The sequence below is a fragment of the Glycine max genome, chromosome 14, assembly GCF_000004515.6.
Source record: "Glycine max cultivar Williams 82 chromosome 14, Glycine_max_v4.0, whole genome shotgun sequence".
Lineage (NCBI taxonomy): Eukaryota > Viridiplantae > Streptophyta > Magnoliopsida > Fabales > Fabaceae > Glycine > Glycine max.
Window position 1 is genome coordinate 8,056,911 of NC_038250.2, and position 21,886 is coordinate 8,078,796.

Here is a 21,886-nt window from a genome sequence, read left to right on the forward strand (position 1 = left end):
TAGTCCATAGCAAACCAAACATTGGTTATTCCTTCCTACAAATTGATTATACAGCACAAAATTACACTTTGTTTATACGAAATTTTAATTACATCTTAATCATAGGGTTAGAAGTGTCAAAAGATTCTACTACAAGCAGCAAAAACCGGCAAGTGATTGAAATTTGTGCTATCAAGGTTTGAAATTTGTGCTATCAAAAGTAAAAGTACAGAACATGTGTAAATAAAAAATAGAATAAATTGTGAAGTGAAGCTATTACTAATGGAACAAAATTGATTATGATAACACAATACACGATTCTAGGTCCCCAGCCCTGAAGAGACAAAAAGAAAAACAAGGGACTTTTATCCCCATAATGTATCCCCTCAAGCTGAGAACAATTCTCTAGGTTTGCTTAATGCCTCATGTCCCATATATATGTCTGTGGACTGGTCGGCCTTCTAAACTCTTAACCACTTGCAACCACGGTTTGTCAACCATAAAGATGGAATTTTTTGCAGTATGACCTAAAAATAAAACAGGATTCTCGAAAGGTATAACTTCAAAATTCCTCCTATTATGTTCCTTCATAACTTCAATCCTCTTCTTAACATTAAAATTTTGTAAATTCCTTGCCCTTGAATCTTTAGTATTTAGCATATCACTTTCATCTTGCTCCACGGGCAATCCAAAGTCAATCAAGCACATAGCCCTGAAGATAGAACAATTTCCAAACATGAGAAAATACTTCAAAAATAAATAAAAAGAAAAACAATATTTTCAGAAATCATAGTTCCTATTTTGAGTCATGAATGGTTAATATCACAATTCTGAAACCAACCGACATGATATATATGAAGCCCCAGAATAAAACATGTAATAAATACAACATAAAAATAAAATAAAATAAATCATGAGTATTAAATTAATAAGCCATTAGTTTCATATATAAAAAAAAAAAAGTATTTTCTCATTACATTTACTTCTCATTTAATTTTTTATCATTTCACCAGTGCAAGATGTCAAATTCATATTTATAAAGAAAATAAAAAGGCATACCTGGAGCTGTAAACAACAACCGAAGATGAAGTTGCCGATGGAGAAGATGAAGTTTCTGATGGAGGGAATGAGAGCCCAATAACTTCACCAGGAAATTCAAGGTATCTCCTAGGAAGAGCATGTGTGTGTCTTGTGGACCATTCTCCCAACTGCTTGGCCTCTATGTCAAATGCATACACTTGATTTGAGGAAGTTGTAACTATCAGTACATTGTCGTTCTGGGGAGGAAAGCCACCAGCTGTAACAGAGGCGCCATCCAATCTTGAAATGAACCAGTGCTGGCTGTAGCAAAAGCAGGTTAATTTTATTAAATACAACAAAATATCAATATCAATATCAAATAATTCATGCAGTCATTGCCACCACCTACAATCAAAGTGCACGCCAAGAAAAAGGGATCTATAGGAATTAACAGTTAAATTATTTTTACACCTAAACAGACAATATGATACTGTAAACTACCACAAAGAAAGGCAACATCCAATCAAAACCTTCTGAAGATTGTATCGTGTATTTGTGTGTCTCCCCCAAAGGGCTGTACTTTTATTTTCAATTTTCTTAAGCAATAACATGTCCAAGCTATCCGCTGCAAAGCAGCTACAGTAATAGGTCTCCTGAATTAAAACAAAAAGTTAACCATATTAGAAACAATACCTTAGTATCTCCAAGTTAAATACATATATATCCCCAAAGCAGTTCACAGCTGCCAACCACTGCCCATCAGAACTAGTAAACAATCTTGTTATGGGTGGCTCAGTTGGAGGTAATTCTTGATCTTGTGATTCGCGAAGGGGTGTAAAAGTATGCAGTAATTCTGACTTAACTTCATCTGCCCCCCCAACATGCACAACCTATAACATTCAAAAGCAAAGAGTATTGATAAAACAAATAGATTATTTTTCAACACTTCTGAAACCACTGACAAGTAAATCAACCAAAAGAGAAATTTAGAAGTTAATTATACAAATCAATTTACAATTAATTCAACCTTAAATTCTAGTAAATAATCATAACAACCATCACAAGTGCTCATGCATTTGTGTGTGTGGGTGGAAGGGCACTGTTCAACAAATCACCAAAAATAAAGAAAAAACAGGGTAGCTTACATGAGCATATGATAACAAATTACAGTTGATTGACACTCAAATCCTATCTGGACAATAATAATAATAACGGAAAACAACATAAATTCACTTTAAACAGTCTTCAGGTCCAAATAAATTACAAAGTTCCAATGAAACAAGGGCCAGAATAGCAAACAACAAATGATGCACAGCATGATTATCAAAAAGTACAGAGTAAAATAACCATAGTTTGGATAAGTTCAGAAATTCTTGCAAAGACAAGCAAAAGAAATTCCCTTATGAAATAAAGTACCCATACTTTAAATAAAACACAATTTAATCATAATAGAGATGAAGCATGTTGCTAGCTTACATATATCCTTTTATCGTGACCTGCTACTATCAACTTGGAGGAGTCATGAGTAAAAATCATAGAATGGCCAAATGGTAATATCTGAGGAAGCTCCCTTTTTCTAACATCCCATTTGATTTTTCCAACTTCATTCCTTTTCAATTGAAAAAGACTAGGCTTTTTATGATCAGAGTACGCAAATAGTGCCCCTGAATTAGAAATGGTGCTGCAAATTATCTTCCGAGATCCCTTACTCTTGACTTCAGCCACTACATCGTTCTTTGTAAAGCCTCCAGAGGTGCAGACCTTTTTTAGTTGTAGCAAATGAACCTCTATCTTTTGCGAAGATTGGATTAAAAGCAGTTTGCGTTGGTTAAAGACAGAATTATGCACTAGTTGAATGGGTGTTCTCTGAGGCGCAGGACAGATATCATGAGGAGAAAACATGGTGAATTCTTTCGCTGGGTATGCAAAAAGTTTTGTGTCATCTCCAGCTGAGATAAGCATAGGAACCCCCAAATGAGCCCACTTATGGTAACGGAAACTAATGGGATTTTCTGCACGTCGAGCTCTTTTAATCCTCTTTTCTGGCTTAATATCTGTGCTACACAAAAATGCACAGCTAAGGAACGGAACATGCCAAATGCCTAAATAGCAACAAAAGATACTGCCCATTTGGATAAGCTTTTCTACAGCAAAGAAACACTTTATCAGCATTGAAAAGTACAGTTGGCTGTAATGAAATATTGACTGTCAGAAAATAGAAGAAAAACATTTACTTTTCTCTTAAAAACAAAAATTTAACTTTTCTAAGAATGCTTGCTTTAGACCCAAAGCTCATCCAAACCAGCTCATACAATATTTGCAAAAAAAAAAAATAGCAAAAAAATTTTATGAACAATAACTTCCAAACAGACCTTCGTGACTTATCGGTACAGCAACAGCTAGGGCCCTGATGTCATGTGTATGAGCCCTTACATAGTGAACATAAATCCATCTCTTCATTGTTGATGGAGAATTGATATCATCGGATGATGCTGACTGACTACTAGATAGCTTGTAAAGAATAACCTTCAAATAAAAAAAAACTAAAACTACATTATTATAATTCACATCATCAACAGACTACGAATGAGATAACACTGCAACTGATTGGAAACAGGACAACAGAATAAATTAATGAATAAATAATAGCAACAAAACAATATACTGACTCAATATTCATTATTCAATGGACATCATTATTCATTATTCTTGACAAAATACAAATTTATATCCTGAAATATGATAAACAATGGACCTCCACTAAGAACAATTCAAGATACAGTGACCCACACATTGGAAACATCCAGAAGATACATATGTAAGATTATTTATTTTTCAAAAAAAAAACAGGAAACAAACAAGAATGCAAAGACTATACATATGGTTAGCAAAAAACTATATACTTTTCAATTATATGGATGAAATGCACAATAATTTGCCTGTAAGTTAATAAAGAACACTCTAACTTGCTATAAATAGAAATGGAACTAAAAATAGAAATAGAAATCCAAAACAAACAAAAATATTTTTCATGTTATTGAATTTCTTAGGGGTGGGCACAAGTCGGGTTGGTTGGATTGGATTTGTGGCATTTTTTTATCCGATCACATTAATTTTAATCGATTCGGATTGGATCAGATCAAATTTTATCAAATCAAACCTTCAATATTCACTTATTAATCAATCATCACAAATGATGAGACACTATGAATCATGCGAAATTCGATACTTGCTAAATCAACTCTTCATAAAATTACACTAAAGGCTTCTAACCATCTCAATATCAAAAACCAAATGTTCAAACTACAAATTTCTATGTTTTGTAAAAATCACTGTTTCTTACTTCTATTGACAAAATTATGCAACCAAATATTAACCAAAAAAAATCATCGCTGTCATCTTTAATCCTTGGAGAGAAGTAGTGGAAACCTCACATGCCTTTCATCTTATCCGAGAGAATAGAACTACCTCTCTAGTGGTCCATTTCAACCATATCCTTTTAATCATTTCAATTTCTACTTGTGATTTTTGGTTTCCACTTATTCTCAATCATTATACTATTTAAACCTTTAACTCTACTATTCTTTGCAATATGGCATTCATATATGTACATTACCAACAATGAAAACACCATACACATTCCCATGTGGCAGCACATAAAACATATTAACATATTAATTTAAAGTGCAGAGCGAAATATACATAGCCACTACTTGAATTTGACCTCAACAACAATGGCAATTATGCGAATAACATCTTATAAATGTGTGAAAAACTAACAAGTAATGTCAATATATACTGCCAAACAGCTACCAAATACACATACATAAGCAGCCAATTGAAATGTCAAAAAGATAAATAAAAACGGTTTCATAAGATTCACAAATCATGCAGCTCAGTACCTGGCCATCAGAACCAGCAGAGAACACCCTATTATGACTAGGAGATGCTGCCAGAGCGTGTACATGTCCCTTGTGTAAAGTATGTGCTTGCAAGAGAGTTCCATGTTGACTGTCCCAAAACTGGACACTACCACTGCTGTCCGCACTAACAAGTGTACCAGACCTAGATAATAACTAACCAATTAGCTACAAGAGTTTGCAAATAGGAAGAAAGAACTCTACCATCAAAATTATAACAATATGGTGGGTGTGGATTGCAGAAGTATGCATATTTAGTTTCATTTTGAAGGCAATTCAACAAAAAGATCCATTCTCTATCACCTTAAAGACAGCAATGACCATATGCAAAGTTCATGTCCACTGCCCAACCCTCCAAGTCCAGCTGTAATCCTATAGATTTCATTGCCCAATGTAGCATTCCAGCATCGTATCAACCTGTTAGGAGACAGACAAGAAACATAAATAAAGGAAACTTAATGATGTAAAGACACCAATTAATAAATGTCTACGTTGCCAGATCTACTTAAAATCAAGCATACAATTTTGGTTTCTAGAAAAAAGAAAATAGGTGACAAGCATAAATTAACTTTAGCAGCACACACAATGAACTTTTATGAATCACAACTTCAATACGTACCCATCACTACTTCCTGAATATACGTAATTAGAATCTGTACTCCAAGTCACACTTAAAACTCGCCCTGCAAACCACAACACAAAACATCCTCTTAATGAGAGTAACGCAAAACAACAAAAGGGAAACCTGCTACAAGACAAATAACTTGAGGAAAACCTCACCTTTGACCCGGGGCATAGATTTTACATGAATAAATTCATCTGTGTCGGAGATATCATAAATTTTCACACATCCATTGTCGAGAGCAATCGCCACGCGTGGATACTCACCAACTGAAAGCTCGGGAGAACCAGGTGAATCAGAATCGTCATCACTTTCACTGCTCTCATGTTCATCAAAACCATGAAACCCATTCCCCATTCTTTCACCCTTCCTTTTATCATCGATCTCGTCACCCTTAGGGAAAGTCCCTGCCATTTGCCAGATTGTGACACCGTCCGATGGCAGCACCGTCTGCAAGCACCACGTGTCAAATTAAGCAACCCACACAATAAAAACACTTTAAAGAATAAAGACCAAACCATAACAAACAAACATTACCCTGACAAAAAAAAAAACACATAAAATAGTTCACAAGCTTCAATGAAACACTTAAAAGAATTCACAGGCTTGAATCGCACTATTATCTTATCTCCTAAAGATACCTTCTGCGTCAAGTGGAAAAGATCCCACTTAGTAACGGAGCCATCTATGTTGGACGAAAACAAGCGGCTTCCGTCGGGGCCACCGGGGCACCAAATAAGCGACGTCACTCTTCCGTTAGGGTTTCCGTGTATAGTCTGCAAGCGCCAAAAATCAAATGAATCAGAACGAGAACAACAAGGGAACGACGTTGTAAAGGAGAAAGTTGAAGAGTGAAATGATGGTTAGTTAGGATGTTACCAGCTGACAGTGCCAGCCGATGGAGCCGGGAGAGACGAGCCAGATTTCGAGGGAGCCGTCTTTGCGAGCGGCGGCTACTCGGGAGCCGTCGAAGCTGGTGGCTAAAGCGATGACCGGAGAAGGGCTCCACTCGACGGAGCTGAGCCTGTAGAGTTCAGCCATGGAGCCAGCCACACTCCGAAATTGTGCAGTGTGGTGCGAGTGAAAATTTTGATTTTGAAGAATGAAGAATAGTAGGGTAGAGAAACTAGAAGACGAGAAAGTAACACAATGCGGCCATAGTTATTAGTTAGGTTTTGTTCCTGAGGTTTAAGCGGGGACTTGGATTTGGATGGATCCGTATATAACATTCCGGGTTCGGCATCACAAGCCCATTAAGCTTCTCTCACGGGGATTACTATTTGCCCCACTAGAATTACTCTTGGCCCCTACCAAGGGGAAGACAGATTTTTTTTATTCCGAGAATGTCCTTCCCACATAATTACACAATGGCATCATTATTTCTTTGAATAACCAAATTCATCCCCCCTTATCACAGTGGAATCGTGATTCCATTTTATATTTTTTCTCCCTAGACATAACAAAGGAATCACAATTTCATTATTATTTTTTGGCACCCCCTTATCACAATGGAATCTCAATTTTGTTATTTAAGTTTTTTTAATCACAATAGAATTGAGATTTCGTTGTTATTATTGTTGGCACCCCCTTATCATAACAAAATCATTATTCCGTTGTGATAAAAAAAAACTTAAATAACCAAATCTTGATTTTGTTGTACTATTTTAAAAAAAAATTGAATAAAAAAGAAAAAAAAACATTTTGCGTTTTTTATTGATTGAACACTACAACACTACTTTTATTGGTTGAACATTACTTTTCCTAATACATATTGACTGAACACTACTTTTTTTTACACGCATACCAACCATATTAAATATAGACGCAGTCTAAATCGTCTATATTGTCGGACCAAAGTCATCACTTGAGGCATTTGTTGTGTTCCAACTATTTTTGCTTCTCCAAATGGTGTTTTGGTTAGCATCACCAAATCCAAATTCCAATTACTTTTCTTGTCCCAGTTTGAATCTTTACTTTTAGGATCCCCAAAACTCTAGTTAGAATTTTCATTTTCATTCCCAACACTCCAAGAGGATCTGTTAGAGTTCTAGGCTTGGTTACCACTATTCCCAAAGTTCCAATAGTTTTTCTTGCCCTAATATTCACCATATTACTGAAAGCATGGAGAATGTACCTATCATTGTGTATTGTGATGATGAAATGACTTCATCATCTAAAGAGATATTGTTTGAATGTCCTAGTGATTCTAAAGTCATCTTAATAAGTGAGGATATGTCACTTGATGCTTTAAGGAAAACAATTATAGACACCATTGGAGGTAGCAAAATTTTACTTTACCTTTTTTTACCGCCAACCTATTTATGTAGGAGATGGTTGTGTTGAATACGAGTGTATGGAGCTTAAACGCGACGATGATGTAGGAAAAATATTTTTCATCTTTTCAAATTTTAGTAGCAAAGGTCTAATTGGGTTGAATGCAACTTTTAGTCAATCTCCATATGAAGTCCTTACCCTGCTGTGCAAACCAAGGAAACCCAGATCTGCTGATGAGATCATTGCTCTGATTGTAATACATCTGTGTAGTCATGTTTGTTCTTTATAAAAATCATACATTGGGTATTTCTTAAGAAAAGTTTATATTATTAGTGCTTCTTTAGTTGTTCATGTTAATGTTTGTTTTATGAATCAATTGAAAAAACAATTCTTATTACTAGGCGCATGTTGTTTAAACAATCCTTGAACGCAAAAAAAAAAAGTAATTCAATCTAACATAAACTAAAATAAGTCGAGAACAACAATAATTGTGCATAATGCATCCAAATATACTAATAATACAACAATACGACAAAAAGTCAATGACCTCTGTCATCTTTGCCACCATCCTTGCTAGTCCTTTTCTTGGGTCTCTTTGCGTCCAAAACTACACCCAACTACAAACCTTGTAACATCCCATTTTTCGTATATAAATTAAAAAGTTTTTTTTAGTTAAAAAAATAGAGTTTTAGAAAATAACGAGGTTTTTTTATAATAAAATGAACAAGGAGAAACAATGTTATTAATTAAAATAATGGTTTGAAGGGAAAATTTTTTTTTTGATTTATTCATTTGATAGGAAATAAAAAATAGAGTATTTGTTTATAAAATAATAAACAAAGAAAAATAGAGTAAATAATAGGTTGTAAGTATCTTAACTATAAATAAATGCATCTTAGGTCAGTTTTTATACTAACGATACTCTCTGCGCCTCCTCTTCCTTTCAATTTCGTTTTCCCATCTCCTCCCAAAATCCTCTCTTTCCTGCATACCACCAAACCTGTCTCAGAAAAAGGAGGATCTTAGACTAATTCACTGTTGGATCATCGTGAAATTTGAGCACCAGGTTTGGAACTCGTTTCCAAAAATTCTCACCATTGGGAATTATGAAAATATGTCGGAGCTGAGAGAAATACCCTTTTCATCGTAGCTTTTTCTTTTCCCGCAGAACCCCAAAATTGTCTCAGTAAAACTATGATTCTAGATTTTTAACCGTTGGATTGTTGTGAAATTTGGATATCTGGTTCATGGTTCATTTACGCACATCTTCACCGTTGGGATTTGGAAAATAATGTTTGTGGAGGGAGAAATATGTATCGCACGTATACAGTGGAATGAAGACTTCAATCCCTTCCATTCTCTCTAACGCTTGGAAACCCTATTAGAGCAATCAAAAGAAAAGCTTGAGGAATCTCAGAAAACCACTAGAGATGCCGCTATCACTGTCACAATACACACGTGAGTCCGCTTAGAGGTAAGGAATGAATTTATTGCAATTGGGATTAGAACGAACATGTGTAGAGATCCTTAGAAGATTAAATTGGGTTTATTTTGGGATGTTTATTGAATTTTTCCTTTATGATTTTAAATACAATATTAATGTCCTGAGGTGAATTGGTTGATAAAATTGAGTTCTCTTGGTGTTTTTATTTTTCATACCTATTATTTTGATTAATTGATTTTGATATAATTATGTAAAGTTATTTGAGGAATTTTACTCCCCATGTTGTGATAAACCTTTTGTATAAATTGCTATATTGAGATTATGAAATTGTGATTCAAATTGTGAGTATGTGATAAATTGAACCTGTGATGAAATGTGAAATACATGTGTATTGAGTTGTGAGCTATGAACTGTGCAATCACACAATTGTAAGACCTTTTAAGGGTGACGTGTATTGTGATGAGATCCATTGTGGGAACCCTACAAGTTTAATCACAAGCACGACAAGTTAAAATGTTTTTGAAAACAATTAAATAGTTGTGTGTATTGCATAGTTCATAGGTAAAGTGTATATGATTCATGAGGTGTGATAACATGCTACTTTGGGATTATACCATTGTGATTGAGACTGAATATATGTGATAAATTGAGTATCTATTGACTCGTAATATATATGTGCGTTGAGATGTTGTGTGCATTGAGTTGCGAGTTATGAATTGTACAATCACACAACTATAAGATCCTTTAAGGGCGACGAGTTAATGCTAAGACCCTTTAAGGGTGACGAGTTAATCCGCGATGAGTATTGTGATGGGAACCACTGTGGGGACCCGACGAGTTTAATCACAAGCGCGATGAGATAAAACTATTTTGAGAACAATTGAGGAGTCGTGTGTTTTATACAGTTCATAGCTAGAGTATGTGTACTAAAATGTTTTATGAGTTGGACCTGAATCAGGAGGGAGAGACCCTGACGGACTCTTCGGAGTGTAGGCCTTGGGGGTAAATACATCTGGTTTGAGTGCTCCTTTAAGTTGTGTCGATCCCACATGGTTGAAGCATTCTCGCAAAACAGTGTGACCCTAACTGGTCTCCCTATGATTTTACCTAATGAGAGTGACCTGACTTACTAGTGTGTGGTTTGTCTTGTCATGTACTCCTAGGCGCCCGACGAGATTTTTCACTGATATGGTACCACATTGCATATAAGATTGAGTCTTTGTGTATATGTTGCATAATGCTTATGTATTTATCGATATTGATTGACTTGGTGATATTGTGTTTTGATCCTTGAATACGTGAATGTTGTGAAAATGAATGAGACGTGTTGTGTTGTGATGTGATGTTGGGCGACAAAGTGGTGAAATAACGTGAGCTATGTTTAAGTAAGTTTTATTTTGTTTATATGATATTTATACCTACATGTTGTCTTGTTTCTCTCTATTAGTTAGGAATGTGATAACTCACTCCTAGTGTGTTGTTTGTGTTTGGATCATGTGAAGATCTCGAACTTTGTGTTCGTGGAAGCAGATGACTAGGTGAATTGCTTTAAGGAACCTTGTGCTGAAAAACGTCGGGATACAATGCTCTGATAAGATGTGACATTAAGGCATGAGTTTTGCTTAATTACATGATGTTTTGAACAAAAAATGTTTCTGACAAGTTTATCTGGTAATAATGAAGTGAATGTGAGTCTTTTACCATTTTGAAAGGATTTTATTTAAATGTGCTTTAAGAACTTTAAATTAATTATGATTTCTTATTTCTTTTATTATTAGTACATATGTGTGAGGGGTAAAGAGCGTCACAAACCCTCTTACAACAATTCCAAAGCTTGTTGTATAAATTGATGATGACCCATGTCCTTTGGCACAACTCTAAGGTTCAACAAGCTTTTCATAACTTTTGGCGCTATTTGAAATCAATCCTACAATAACAATTACATTATAATTAATAGTTATTTTTCAGCGACAATGCATAAAAAAAATCAACAAGATCGTTTGTTTTACCTGACAAGAGTAGTCTCCACCTGATACTTATCCTACCAGTAGTTGCCCAAGCTGTGACTATATTCTGACGGGTGGTAAATGTACAAAGCCATGTGATGGTTGTCCTTCCTCCAATGGAATAACATAGGATGAAAAACCTTGTAAAACCAAGACACATAGTCATAGGTGCAAGCCCAAGAACCTCTAGGTGACAAAACATGTATGAAAGATATTAAATCCATTCAACTTTCAGAACTATTATTAAGTAGATCTTCTTTTCCATGTGTCAAGAGTATTCTTTTAAACTTTCATATATGTTATATTTAAGGTTTAAGTTCATTGGGGAGCAGAGAGCTTAAACTTATATTATGCCTCAACATCTTTCTGCTTCAAATATGGAGAGTAATTTCTTTATTTTTTCAGTTTCTAAATGAGAAAAAAGGGCTTCCCTGATTGTTGTTGAAATGATCTTAACAATATACTTAATGTTGGTTTCTTTGTTTATGGAGAACCATATCTTTATATTTTGTACGTGTTTGGAAAAAGATTAACCAACGCGGATCAATACTCTTTCTCCACGTCCAAATAGCCAAAATCAGTAGAAGTTGCACATAGTTGCTTTTCACTAACATCGATCCAATTGAATTTGACACCCTGGCAAACATGCACCTCATCTGACCAAATTATGTTGTATAAATTAACTTTACCACTTATACTCACAATGTAAATATGTAATTAATTTTTGTTCCTAACTTTTGCTTCTTTTATGCATAGTTCTAACTGACAATAAAGTATTACTCCCTCCATCCTAAAACAAATATCACATTTGAAATAAAAATTGTCCCAAATAAGTATCATGTTAATTTTTCAATGTAATATATATATATATATATATATATATATATATATATATATATATATAAAAGGGAATGCAATGATAGTTAGAGTAAGCAACACACGAAAAACGGATAACCTCTTTATATATGTCTTTTTTATTGCACATAGCACCTCTCCATACATGTCTTTTAAGTTTGCATATTAAATTGAATTGAATTTTTAATTATTTATTTAATATAATAAAAATTATAATTTCCCTAATTTAATTTTTTACTTTTTACTTTTACAATCGTTGCTAAGTATAATGAGATATTGCAAATTACTATATCTATTCCTTTTTATTTATAAATTTTTTTAATGATAAATACAGATTATAAATTGTAATTTATATTTTTTTTCACATTATAATTATTTTTAACTTCTTTTTTTCTTACAAAGAAATATTTTTAACTTCTTAAAATGATATTCTCTATTAGTTATTTCTTATTTATGATAAGAATGTAAAAAATTTATGGTGAAATTTGAATGATATCTTTTATTTACTTTTCATTTATAAACTTTCATAATTATAGTAATTAGGGTAATTATAATTAGTATGATTTTCATGATTTGAATATTCAAAGTAGTAGCACAAGCATATATTCTAATTCTAATTCTAATTCAAATTATAAAATATGTTATTTTTATTCAAATTCTTTCTTTTAGTATTCACTAATTTTTGTGTATAGTTAGTTTTATAATTATAAAGCAATTTTGAATATTTTTGAAGAAGATTGGATGTAATAAAATAAAATCTGATTCTGATTTTTTTGTTACATAAAATTAGGTCTGATTCTAATCAATTATCTATTATGTTCCTTTATTTTCTCTTATCTTTAAATTAAATTATTTTTAATTATATTGGCTAAAAAATCTATCAAATTCTGCCTATTTATATTCATTGTAGTTCTCATTTAAACATTCTCTCCTCTTAAATTACACTGTCAAGGAAAGTCTAACCATCAATTGATTGATGGACGAACACGATAATGAGTTATTGTAAATCCTAAGGATCAAAAAATCATTGACCAAAGTGATATTACTAGAATCTTAAACAACAGTACACTTTCTTTTGTTAGCCACCTAATGGTGTTTGGTACAATATCACTATCCAAAATAAATGTAAAGAGCTAAAATTAAACAAGATTTGCATGCGAATGTAGTGTGTATAATGTTCATCTGAAATGTGGCAATATTACAAGATGGTATACATGAATGAATTCTATTGGAACATGTAGATTTTCATCCGAATCGAATTTGCAACTTCCATTTACTAGTTTATATATTTTGTTAATAGAAACTTTATATTATAATCTATACAGGTTCAACAAGAATTAACTATTGAATCACTGGGCTATCAGCAACTTCATCAATTTCCATTCTTGCAACCTCTTCATTTTCCCTCTCATCTTTTTCAACCTTCAATCTCTGTTTGAGAAAAGCAAGAGCTTTAGTTACAAATACAATTTAAATAGAAGCAACAACATTGGGTGTTTATATTTTACAACGAAAAACAACAGCGACTAAGAACAAAATGATAAGGAGAAGAAATGATAAAAAAATCCTATAGTGACAAAACATGGGAATTGTTGAAACCTTTTTTTACCCATTGCCTTATCAAGGCATCAACCTAGACTAGGAAGGAAAATTCCATGTTTATGTAGCACCCATGTTAGCTTCATAGATCCGCAAGCAGTTATTAGATCGGAAAACGATGTCCACATTAAACAATGTAAGCCTAGGGATCTAAAAAAAGAACCTCTCCTAGTTAAGATTCGGTCATTGACGAACAATTCACAAGTGCATACACACAATCTGACTCTAGATCCACACAAACAACAATAATTTGGGTTCTGCATCTGCCCCAAAATCACATTTTCAATAAAATATAAGAGTGAACATAAGTCGACCCTGTTATCATACCCATAGCACCATACGTCCTTACCTAAAATTAATGGTTAAATTAACATCTTTACTTTCTCTCCTTTTAGCTTTTCTTTTTCTAAAGAAGTATGTCTATTATTTCAACCCTACTTGTACTCAATTTTCTCCCAAAAGAATAGGTATGCAGGACTTAAAGCAGGACAAATTCCTAATTTCAAATTCACAAGCAAAAAGAGTCACTAAGTCTAAACAACAACATTCACCTTTATAGCCATGGGCGAGTCCTTTGTTTTACGTGCAAACATGTTTTCATATAGCTTAGCATCTTTTTTGTCACTGTCAGCTTGAAGTTGCTTCAATTTCTTCTGGATTACCTTCACCTCCCTGGAAAATGAAAAATCATTGTTTCTTCAATGAGAAGCATCCATTTTAAACCAACAGTAATTTATTTTTGGATAATCAACCCTTTTAAGTACCTGTTTTGTGGGTCCACCACAAGAGCTTTCTTGATGTCTACATCTGCTAAAAGGTAATCTCCAGTTTCTATATATGCTTGTGCTCGTCTGTAAAAAGCTTTCACGTTGCAAAATTCAACATCAAGCACCTGAGAAAATTGTAAGAAATTCATTATGATAGCTACTCTAATAACTAGGCATACATCTTAGAAGTTGAATGATGAGTTGATATTAATCCATCCATTTCCTTGTTTGCACACAGGCACGCATCAGCATACATGAAGCTTCCAATATATGTGGAAAATTTTCCATTTAACTATTTTACAAATTTACCAGTATCTGCATATGCCAACATAATAATTTTCTATGCCCATACTGTGGTAGTTACATTTAGGCATTGCCATTATTCATCTAGAAATTGAGAAGATATAGTGTCAATCTTTTCATAATTTTAACATATAAGTGCCTTTAGCATACAACAATACTAAAATTCCTGTTAAATATTAAATATGCAAAGAACAATCTCAGCACAACCAGTGTTGAAGCCCCCTTGACCATTACAGCCATTTATGCATCATCATCTGATGAAACAACTTGGCAGAATATATAATTGACAGATAAAGATACTCTTCTATTACTAGAGTCTGTATGTGAAGACATAACGGGAAATGTGGTGTCTTATTGACCCACGTGAGCAAGAGAGATAAGGAAAAGGGGACACAAAGAGGGATTCTCTTGTAACTGTCTAGACATCTGACAGTAGTGGAAAGGAAGAGTGAGAAAAGGGTGAAGCCTGTTAAAGTGTTAATTGTTAAAAGCAAAGAGAAGGAGCAAGGAGATGAAAGCAATAATTCAGTGGAAAGGGAGGAACTTGAGAGGAAGCTAGCCCCTTAAAAACCTAGCTTTGTTGTAAGAACACAATTATCACTCTCTGAATATTTGAAACACTATTATTTCTGTTTCTGTAATCTCAGTTAATTCCCAGTATTTGCACTATGCGAAAGAATTTCTATCAGACTATTGCATACAAGTTAGTTACCTCAAGAAACTCATAATTCAGAAATAGCAGACCGGGACTCTCGTGAGAAATATTTTGATTTCCTTAAGCTACCAATTTGTTATACCTAAAGCATACAACTTGTTATCACTTCTCCCACCATGGTTATTCTCTCCAATTAGCCAATCTGCTCATAGAATTGGCTGCTTCAAATCTTATGCATGACTTGATTGGCTGTTACCTGTGAACATAGCTTGATTGCTCCAGGAAAGTCATTAAGTTTAAGGCTACAAGCTGCACCGTTCAACCAGCATGACACTCTCAGTGTCTGAGCTTGCTTTTGCTCATCATCCCCAAAGGATCCATCTTCTTCAACAAAATCAGCAGCCTGTGAGAGAACAAGGTATCATGGATTTGGCAGAAATCATGAACTAAAGGAATCTTAATAACCCAAAGCCAACACAAGTCAAGGATTTACCTTTTCATATTTCTTCCCTGCTCGCTGATAATTGCCACCTTTAAATAATACATTTCCTTCTTCTTTCATCCTCCCAGCCACCTCAATTTTCTCCTTACTATTCAATTCCCATGGTGCTTTCTCCTTTCAATCATATAAAAGTTAGAACTATTGAAAGCAATGCTGCATGAGAAACTATACATATATGTATCTAACAGACAAACTATAGACTGAAAGAGAAACTAAAGCATACTGCAAGTCATTTTGGTTTTCTCCACTCTTTTGGTAAATGATAAAGTTTCCATCAGTCTATAGGAAAACCTGTGATCTTCAATTTCTCAATGGACATGGCGGAAGATTTTTCCACCCTCTTACCTTAATAAAATCCATCATCTCAACGTCATAGACTACAGTCGCGCCTGGTGGCACAATAGCAAGATCTCGTCTCACTTCAACATTTCCAAATGCATAATCAGGATGTATGCTAACTATCGCTCTCTCACCCTTCTTCATTGTTGCCACGGCTCGGTCTAGACCAGTAATTACTTGTTCTACAGACAACAAATTAAAAACACTATTATCATCCCTTCTTGGATGTCATAAATACTCAATAATCCTCAGTTCATTACCAAGCAAGGGTGAAAATGTGTATGTTGAAATTATGAAGTTTTAGGTATGGGAGGAAGAGATAAAATAGAATGAAACATTGAATCAATATTAACTGAGATTTATTACAATGTCTTGATGAGTATATGTTCATAAAACAGAGCACTAACCCTTATTTATACTAATCATAATATTAACTAAATAGGGAAACAAATCATGATTAGATTAGGAAATATGGTAACCGAGACTAAATGATGAGTAAATAGAGAAATTAATCCTAGAGCATAATCTAAGACATTCCAAGTTATGATAAGATATTTTCATATATTCTAACTAAAAAACATACAAAAGAGCATAATAAAAGAAGGATAAGAATAAGCTCACCCTCATCAGTTATGAATTCCAAGGGTTGTGTTTCACCAATTCCTCTTTTCTCAAATACAGTGCCATCTTCTAGCATAGCTGTAAACCTCACTGCCATAGCAATTTCATCAAAAGCAATTAGTAAACTGAGGATCTTTCTTTCTTTTCTTCTTGGATTTTAATTTTCACAATAAATAAAATTGTAGTTGCAGTGCCTTCTTACTGTAAAGAAACAACAAACTTTTTAGAATAGGAGTATTTAGCCAGAAACCATTCTAGAAAGAAGCTATATACAAGTTACGTGGTGCAATTTGTATTATTTGTCTCTGGTGGCCACAACAATAGTCATTGTATCATTATTATTTGTGTGATTGTACTATTGTGGCCTGTCTAGATTATTATTTAAACACTAAAGGAAATGAAAGAAATCAGAAATAGAAAAATTAGAGTCACACAAAGATTCTGCTAATATAGATTATAATGAAACATCTGGCCATGGCCATAGATTTGAAATTTCCTCCTGCATCTTATGACATTAATCCTTACAATTCTAGATCCATTATGATTCATATCAACTACATTAATAACCCATCAACCCAAGTGGTTAAACCTGTTGAGCTTAAATGAGTATTGTTTTCTTACCAGTAACATTTGCACCCTCATTGGCTGTGAAAACACCCTCTCCTTCTTTCAAAATCTTTTTAATCACCTTGGAGTCACCAGTAACATTTATGACAGGTTTGAAGGATACCAATTCAATATTAACATGCAGCACTGAATTCGGAGGAATTGAACAGAGCCCACTGCCAGCTTCTCTCCCCTTCTCCCCAAAGGCATCTGGAGTAACCATATAAATAAGTTCCAAATTAGTTACAAGAGATAGTGGACTGCAATATCCATCAAGCTAATGAATAAAAGTTTAATTCCAAGCTGACATCCAAATATGGAATAATTTGTAGCCAAGAAGAATTTGAAAGAAGCAGCAAAATCTAATAAGAATAAATGGAATAACCCCAATTTACAGAAAAGAATTATGCCAAAAGCTAGCTTAATTTTCAATTGGCTTTCACAATTGATGCACTGATGTTGATGCTTGCAGTTCCCTAGACTGATCAATTTATCAACGGCAATTATGGTAAAGTAACCAAAGTGCTAGCAAACAGAAACTGGCTGGAAGAAGGCAGAATCATTTCAATGGACTGCAAAGATGGTTACACCATTTTCATTTCAATCAGAGTCATATTTTGAGACCAAAATTTCGTGCATCTCAACAAAATGAGGAAATATATGCCCACATAATAAACCTTTCATCTGGTTGCCAAAAACAACAAAAATACAGATATTGTAGGCAGATTAGAACAATAAAAAACGTACACTGTGGTTGGACAATTAATTCAGCCTTCTCTCCCCTTGTCATAGTCATGATTACTTTCGGCAATATAGGAAAAAGATGACCTACAACCAGCACCATAATTGGTCAAACAAACTGTGAGAAGAAAAACGAAATTATATTCCATCAAAAAAAGAGCACAACTCAACATTATTACCATCCTTCACGTGAAACTCAACTCCTCCTTCCGGTGTCTCCACAACAACAGTGCCATCATCAAGCACCACCTGATACTTCACTGCAGAAGCAAAATATCCAACAAGAACTAATAAGCCGGCACAATCTTTATTCATAAAACATGCCAAAAGCAATACAGCAACCAAAAAAAGAACATCAAAATGAATAACAACATGAATCAAATTAAAATGCCCTAACAGTGTAAAGGCTTTTTACACTGACATCCAATCATGGATCACCATGTGTGATAAGATTATTGCCTTTAGTAATAATTACTTTAAAAATCATATCTAATTTCTACTTGGTTGATAGTATAAAAATCTGTACATTAACAAAATATGAAAATCAATTTGTCTTTTTTTTGTGTGTGGGAAATCACATGCACCCTTCACAGGAAACAATTATGTGTACCTATTCAACTCAGACAAGACCATTATGGACAACAAAGCACTCTCTCACTCAAGACCACTCATTATGCTGGAACAACCTGGCGCTGATCCAAGCACTCAATGGTTATGAGAATCAAATTCTATATATAACACTTAACTTGGTGATATCTTCAATCCATGGGAAGGAAAAAAGCATGCATTATGCATAATCAATCACAATCAACTATATTAGATTACCCAGCACTTCATCAAGATCACCGGGGCGCTCGTTCCCACTCCCCTTCTCCATAATCTTCTTGACAACTCCACCATCTTTGCAAACATCCACCACCGTGATCCACGAAACGAGCTCCACCTCAAACCGCACAACCGAGCCGTCGGAATCACGCGTAAAATCACCATCACCACCATCTCCGGGCAACGTGAACAATGCCACCTCCCCTTTCTTCATAGTGCAAATCCCACGGTCCAACCCAGCAGCAACATCATCTTTGCCCAGAGCAAACGTTCTAGGTCGATCCCTCTCCCTAGTGTAATCAAACGTTGTTCCATCGAGCAATGTTCCAATTCCAACACAGCGAACTGCAACGAATAATGTAACAAAACGTTATATGTAGTGGTAAGTGGTAAAAAAAAATTCTCGGCAAATATTAGTTTGTTAGTTTTTGTTAGAAATGTCGGTTGGGGGAATTCAAAACTGCGACGTCTCCCCCCTCCCTTCTCCCTTCACACTTCCCCCAACCACTGCGCCAACCTTATATCTCCGTAGGTGGTAAATAACTAAATTTTGTATCAGTAGATTGAACATTGAACATTTCTTTTTGGTGACTAAGACTAACCAGTTACGACGTCGTCGAAGTTGGGGAATTCCCAACCCTGTCCGCGTTTGAGAAGCTTCTTCTTGAAACCGCTGAATTGTCTCTCTTCGCCGACCTTCTGCGGTGGCGCCGAATCGACAACCTCGCCGGGCTCCTCGTCGAATTCATCCTGATCCGACAAAACCACCACCATTTTCCTCGGATTGTCAAAACAACAACAACCACGCCTCTGTGTCTGCTGAACTGTGTCTGTGAGTGAGTGAGTACAGGGAACACAAACAAACCGTGAATAATTTTTTTAATTCGAACTGAATGAAATATATAGTGTTTAATTTCAATGCTGAGGTTTTAAAATTTTGACGAAATCAAATCTAATTAGGTATGAATTTTAAATAATTTCTATAAAAATCAATAAATTTATTTATACATGTTAAATTTGAACTCGGCAACAACATAACAAAATTTTATACTGTTTTTGACTGAATTAATGGTGTACAAGACTATTTTTTTCATGAACAAATATTTATTCAAAGAAAATTGTTTATGTATTGAATGATGTAAAATACTTTTATATTTGTAACTCATAATAATTGTTTATCTGTGATGAGACTCTTGATAGGAGTATGGGTTTAAGTAAGTTGCTATTTAAGTCCAAAGTTTGAAAAGTTTATAGTAGGAGAGGAAAAAAGGGACAAAATAGGAATGATAATTATACAGTTAGTGGGGTGTGTGTGACTCGTGTGAGAATTTGGTTACATGGGAAAGGAAGAAGAGTGAGGAGCATTTTTTTTTTGTAATCATTTGTTTGTCTTTTTGGACAGAGAATTTAATTTTCTCTGTAAGGAGCAGTGCTCTAGTGTAAGGGAAGACTTTATTCCTTGGAGTTATTTTTCTTTATCAAATAATACATCACACACCTTTTCATTCATCTTATTTCTTTAGTATATTCTTTTTACCGTTACGTGGTGTCTTATCAATTTGGTCCAACCTGCTGGATCCTTGTGAGGGCATTTTTCATCACACCCACTAAGCCAGCCTTTTGAAATTGCGGATGCCACCAAAGGAAATGGAAGCCAAGGTTGCAACTCTAGAGAACGAGGTCGTGAGCATCAAGGATGTTCTCCAAGTGCTCAACCTCAAGGTTGACGTGAATCAAGAGAAGTTGATCGTATTACTAACTAAAAGAACAGAAGACGTTGGTGGAGACACGTTAGGGGTGAAGACCACGTCGGAGACGATGACCGAAAACTCCAAAATAACGGGTTGAAGAAACTTCAAGGAGAGCCCCTGGATGAGTTCCACCAATTGGTCAAGAAGGTGGAATTACTGTTGGTCAATAGCGATGACCCTGCGGGATGGATAACATGAGCAGAGGTGTACTTCTAAGTGCAAGAAACCAGTCTTGATGTTCTTGCACAGTTGTGTATGGAGGGCCACACGTTGCATTTTTTAAATCGTTGCTAGATGAGAATGTCAAATTAACATGGGAGCAGCTCAAAGTGGAGTTGATTAAGCACTATGGAGGAATCATAGAGGGTGACATGGTTGAGAAGCTTGCGAGCCTATAACAACTAGGCTCGGTGGAGGAGTACATTCAGGAGTTCAAACACTTGACTTCTCAAGTTAAACGTCTTCGTGATGAACAATTTGCAGGCTATTTAATCCATGGTTTGAAGGAAGGTATAAAGGGGAGAGTGCATAGTATGCGAGCTTTAGGACTGCTATCGAGGTCGAGGTTGCTGAATGTGGAACGCGCAGTGGAGTACAAGCTACAAGTACAACGAGGAAGTACACTATGGAGCAGTGGGGCTCAAAACCATTTCGGATCGGATTCCTATCATCGCTCCAGTTCATATTATTCGTTTGGCCCAAATGCAATGGGCCGCATCAGTAACAGTGAGTGGAAGCCTACTCGAGAGAGCAAGGAAATGCATGACAATAGGCATAATAGGCCTAGGCATGAGGACTGAAAAAGGGGGCACACAAGGATATGGTGTGTCATCTTCCATACCAAGAACTGTTGGAACACCGACAAAAGGGGTTGTGTTTCAAATGTGGTGGTCCTTTTAATCCCTGAAACCATCAATGTCCAGATCACCATCTCAAGCTTCTGGTAATTGATGAAGATGCTAAGGAGGAGAGCGAGGTGAGTTAGTATGATGGGGTATTTAGGGTTGATTAACAACAAGCAATGACACCCTTGAACTATGAAACTGCGAGGATTGGT

At 35.0% G+C, this 21,886-nt stretch overlaps 2 protein-coding genes across 4 annotated transcripts; both read right to left on the bottom strand.

The window, feature by feature from the left end:
• Window positions 1–255: 255 nt before the first annotated feature.
• On the bottom strand, window positions 256–6,735 carry LOC100797494 (WD repeat-containing protein PCN). 2 transcript variants are annotated; one of them, XM_003544441.5, is made up of 11 exons: window positions 6,421–6,735; window positions 6,183–6,317; window positions 5,700–5,991; window positions 5,539–5,602; window positions 5,223–5,336; window positions 4,902–5,064; window positions 3,372–3,525; window positions 2,476–3,053; window positions 1,693–1,889; window positions 1,039–1,320; window positions 256–691 (listed from the first exon to the last, which is right to left on the bottom strand). In XM_003544441.5, exons 1-11 carry the CDS (start codon window positions 6,580–6,582, stop codon window positions 403–405), a joined length of 2,430 nt encoding a protein of 809 aa, XP_003544489.1. In that variant the 5' UTR covers window positions 6,583–6,735; the 3' UTR covers window positions 256–402. The 2 variants fall into 2 exon arrangements, with proteins under 2 accessions (XP_003544489.1, XP_014628643.1); XM_014773157.3 differs by having other exon boundaries at window positions 2,476–3,143.
• A 6,534-nt stretch (window positions 6,736–13,269) lies between these two features.
• LOC100798382 (peptidyl-prolyl cis-trans isomerase FKBP62) lies at window positions 13,270–20,016 on the bottom strand. 2 transcript variants are annotated; one of them, XM_041009275.1, is made up of 12 exons: window positions 19,681–20,016; window positions 19,079–19,423; window positions 18,433–18,513; window positions 18,260–18,340; window positions 17,606–17,722; window positions 16,907–16,996; window positions 16,292–16,467; window positions 15,938–16,060; window positions 15,701–15,847; window positions 14,484–14,611; window positions 14,271–14,391; window positions 13,270–13,551 (listed from the first exon to the last, which is right to left on the bottom strand). In XM_041009275.1, exons 1-12 carry the CDS (start codon window positions 19,850–19,852, stop codon window positions 13,462–13,464), a joined length of 1,671 nt encoding a protein of 556 aa, XP_040865209.1. In that variant the 5' UTR covers window positions 19,853–20,016; the 3' UTR covers window positions 13,270–13,461. The 2 variants fall into 2 exon arrangements, with proteins under 2 accessions (XP_040865209.1, XP_003544491.1); XM_003544443.5 differs by having other exon boundaries at window positions 17,528–17,722; window positions 19,681–20,013.
• Between the last annotated feature and the right edge of the window lie 1,870 nt (window positions 20,017–21,886).

Coding starts and splice junctions, on each gene's coding strand:
- LOC100797494 (XM_014773157.3), bottom strand. CDS start 6,582: ATGGCTGAACTCTACAGGCTCAGCTCCGTCGAGTGGAGCCCTTCTCCG. Junction 5,992..6,182: donor TTTTCCACTTGACGCAGAAG/GTATCTTTAGGA, acceptor TGGTGCTTGCAG/ACGGTGCTGCCATCGGACGG. Junction 1,321..1,692: donor TTTAACTTGGAGATACTAAG/GTATTGTTTCTA, acceptor CTTTTGCTACAG/CCAGCACTGGTTCATTTCAA.
- LOC100798382 (XM_003544443.5), bottom strand. CDS start 19,852: ATGGTGGTGGTTTTGTCGGATCAGGATGAATTCGACGAGGAGCCCGGC. Junction 17,723..18,259: donor ATTAATTGTCCAACCACAGT/GTACGTTTTTTA, acceptor TGGTTACTCCAG/ATGCCTTTGGGGAGAAGGGG. Junction 13,552..14,270: donor ACTCGCCCATGGCTATAAAG/GTGAATGTTGTT, acceptor TTTCTCAAACAG/AGATTGAAGGTTGAAAAAGA.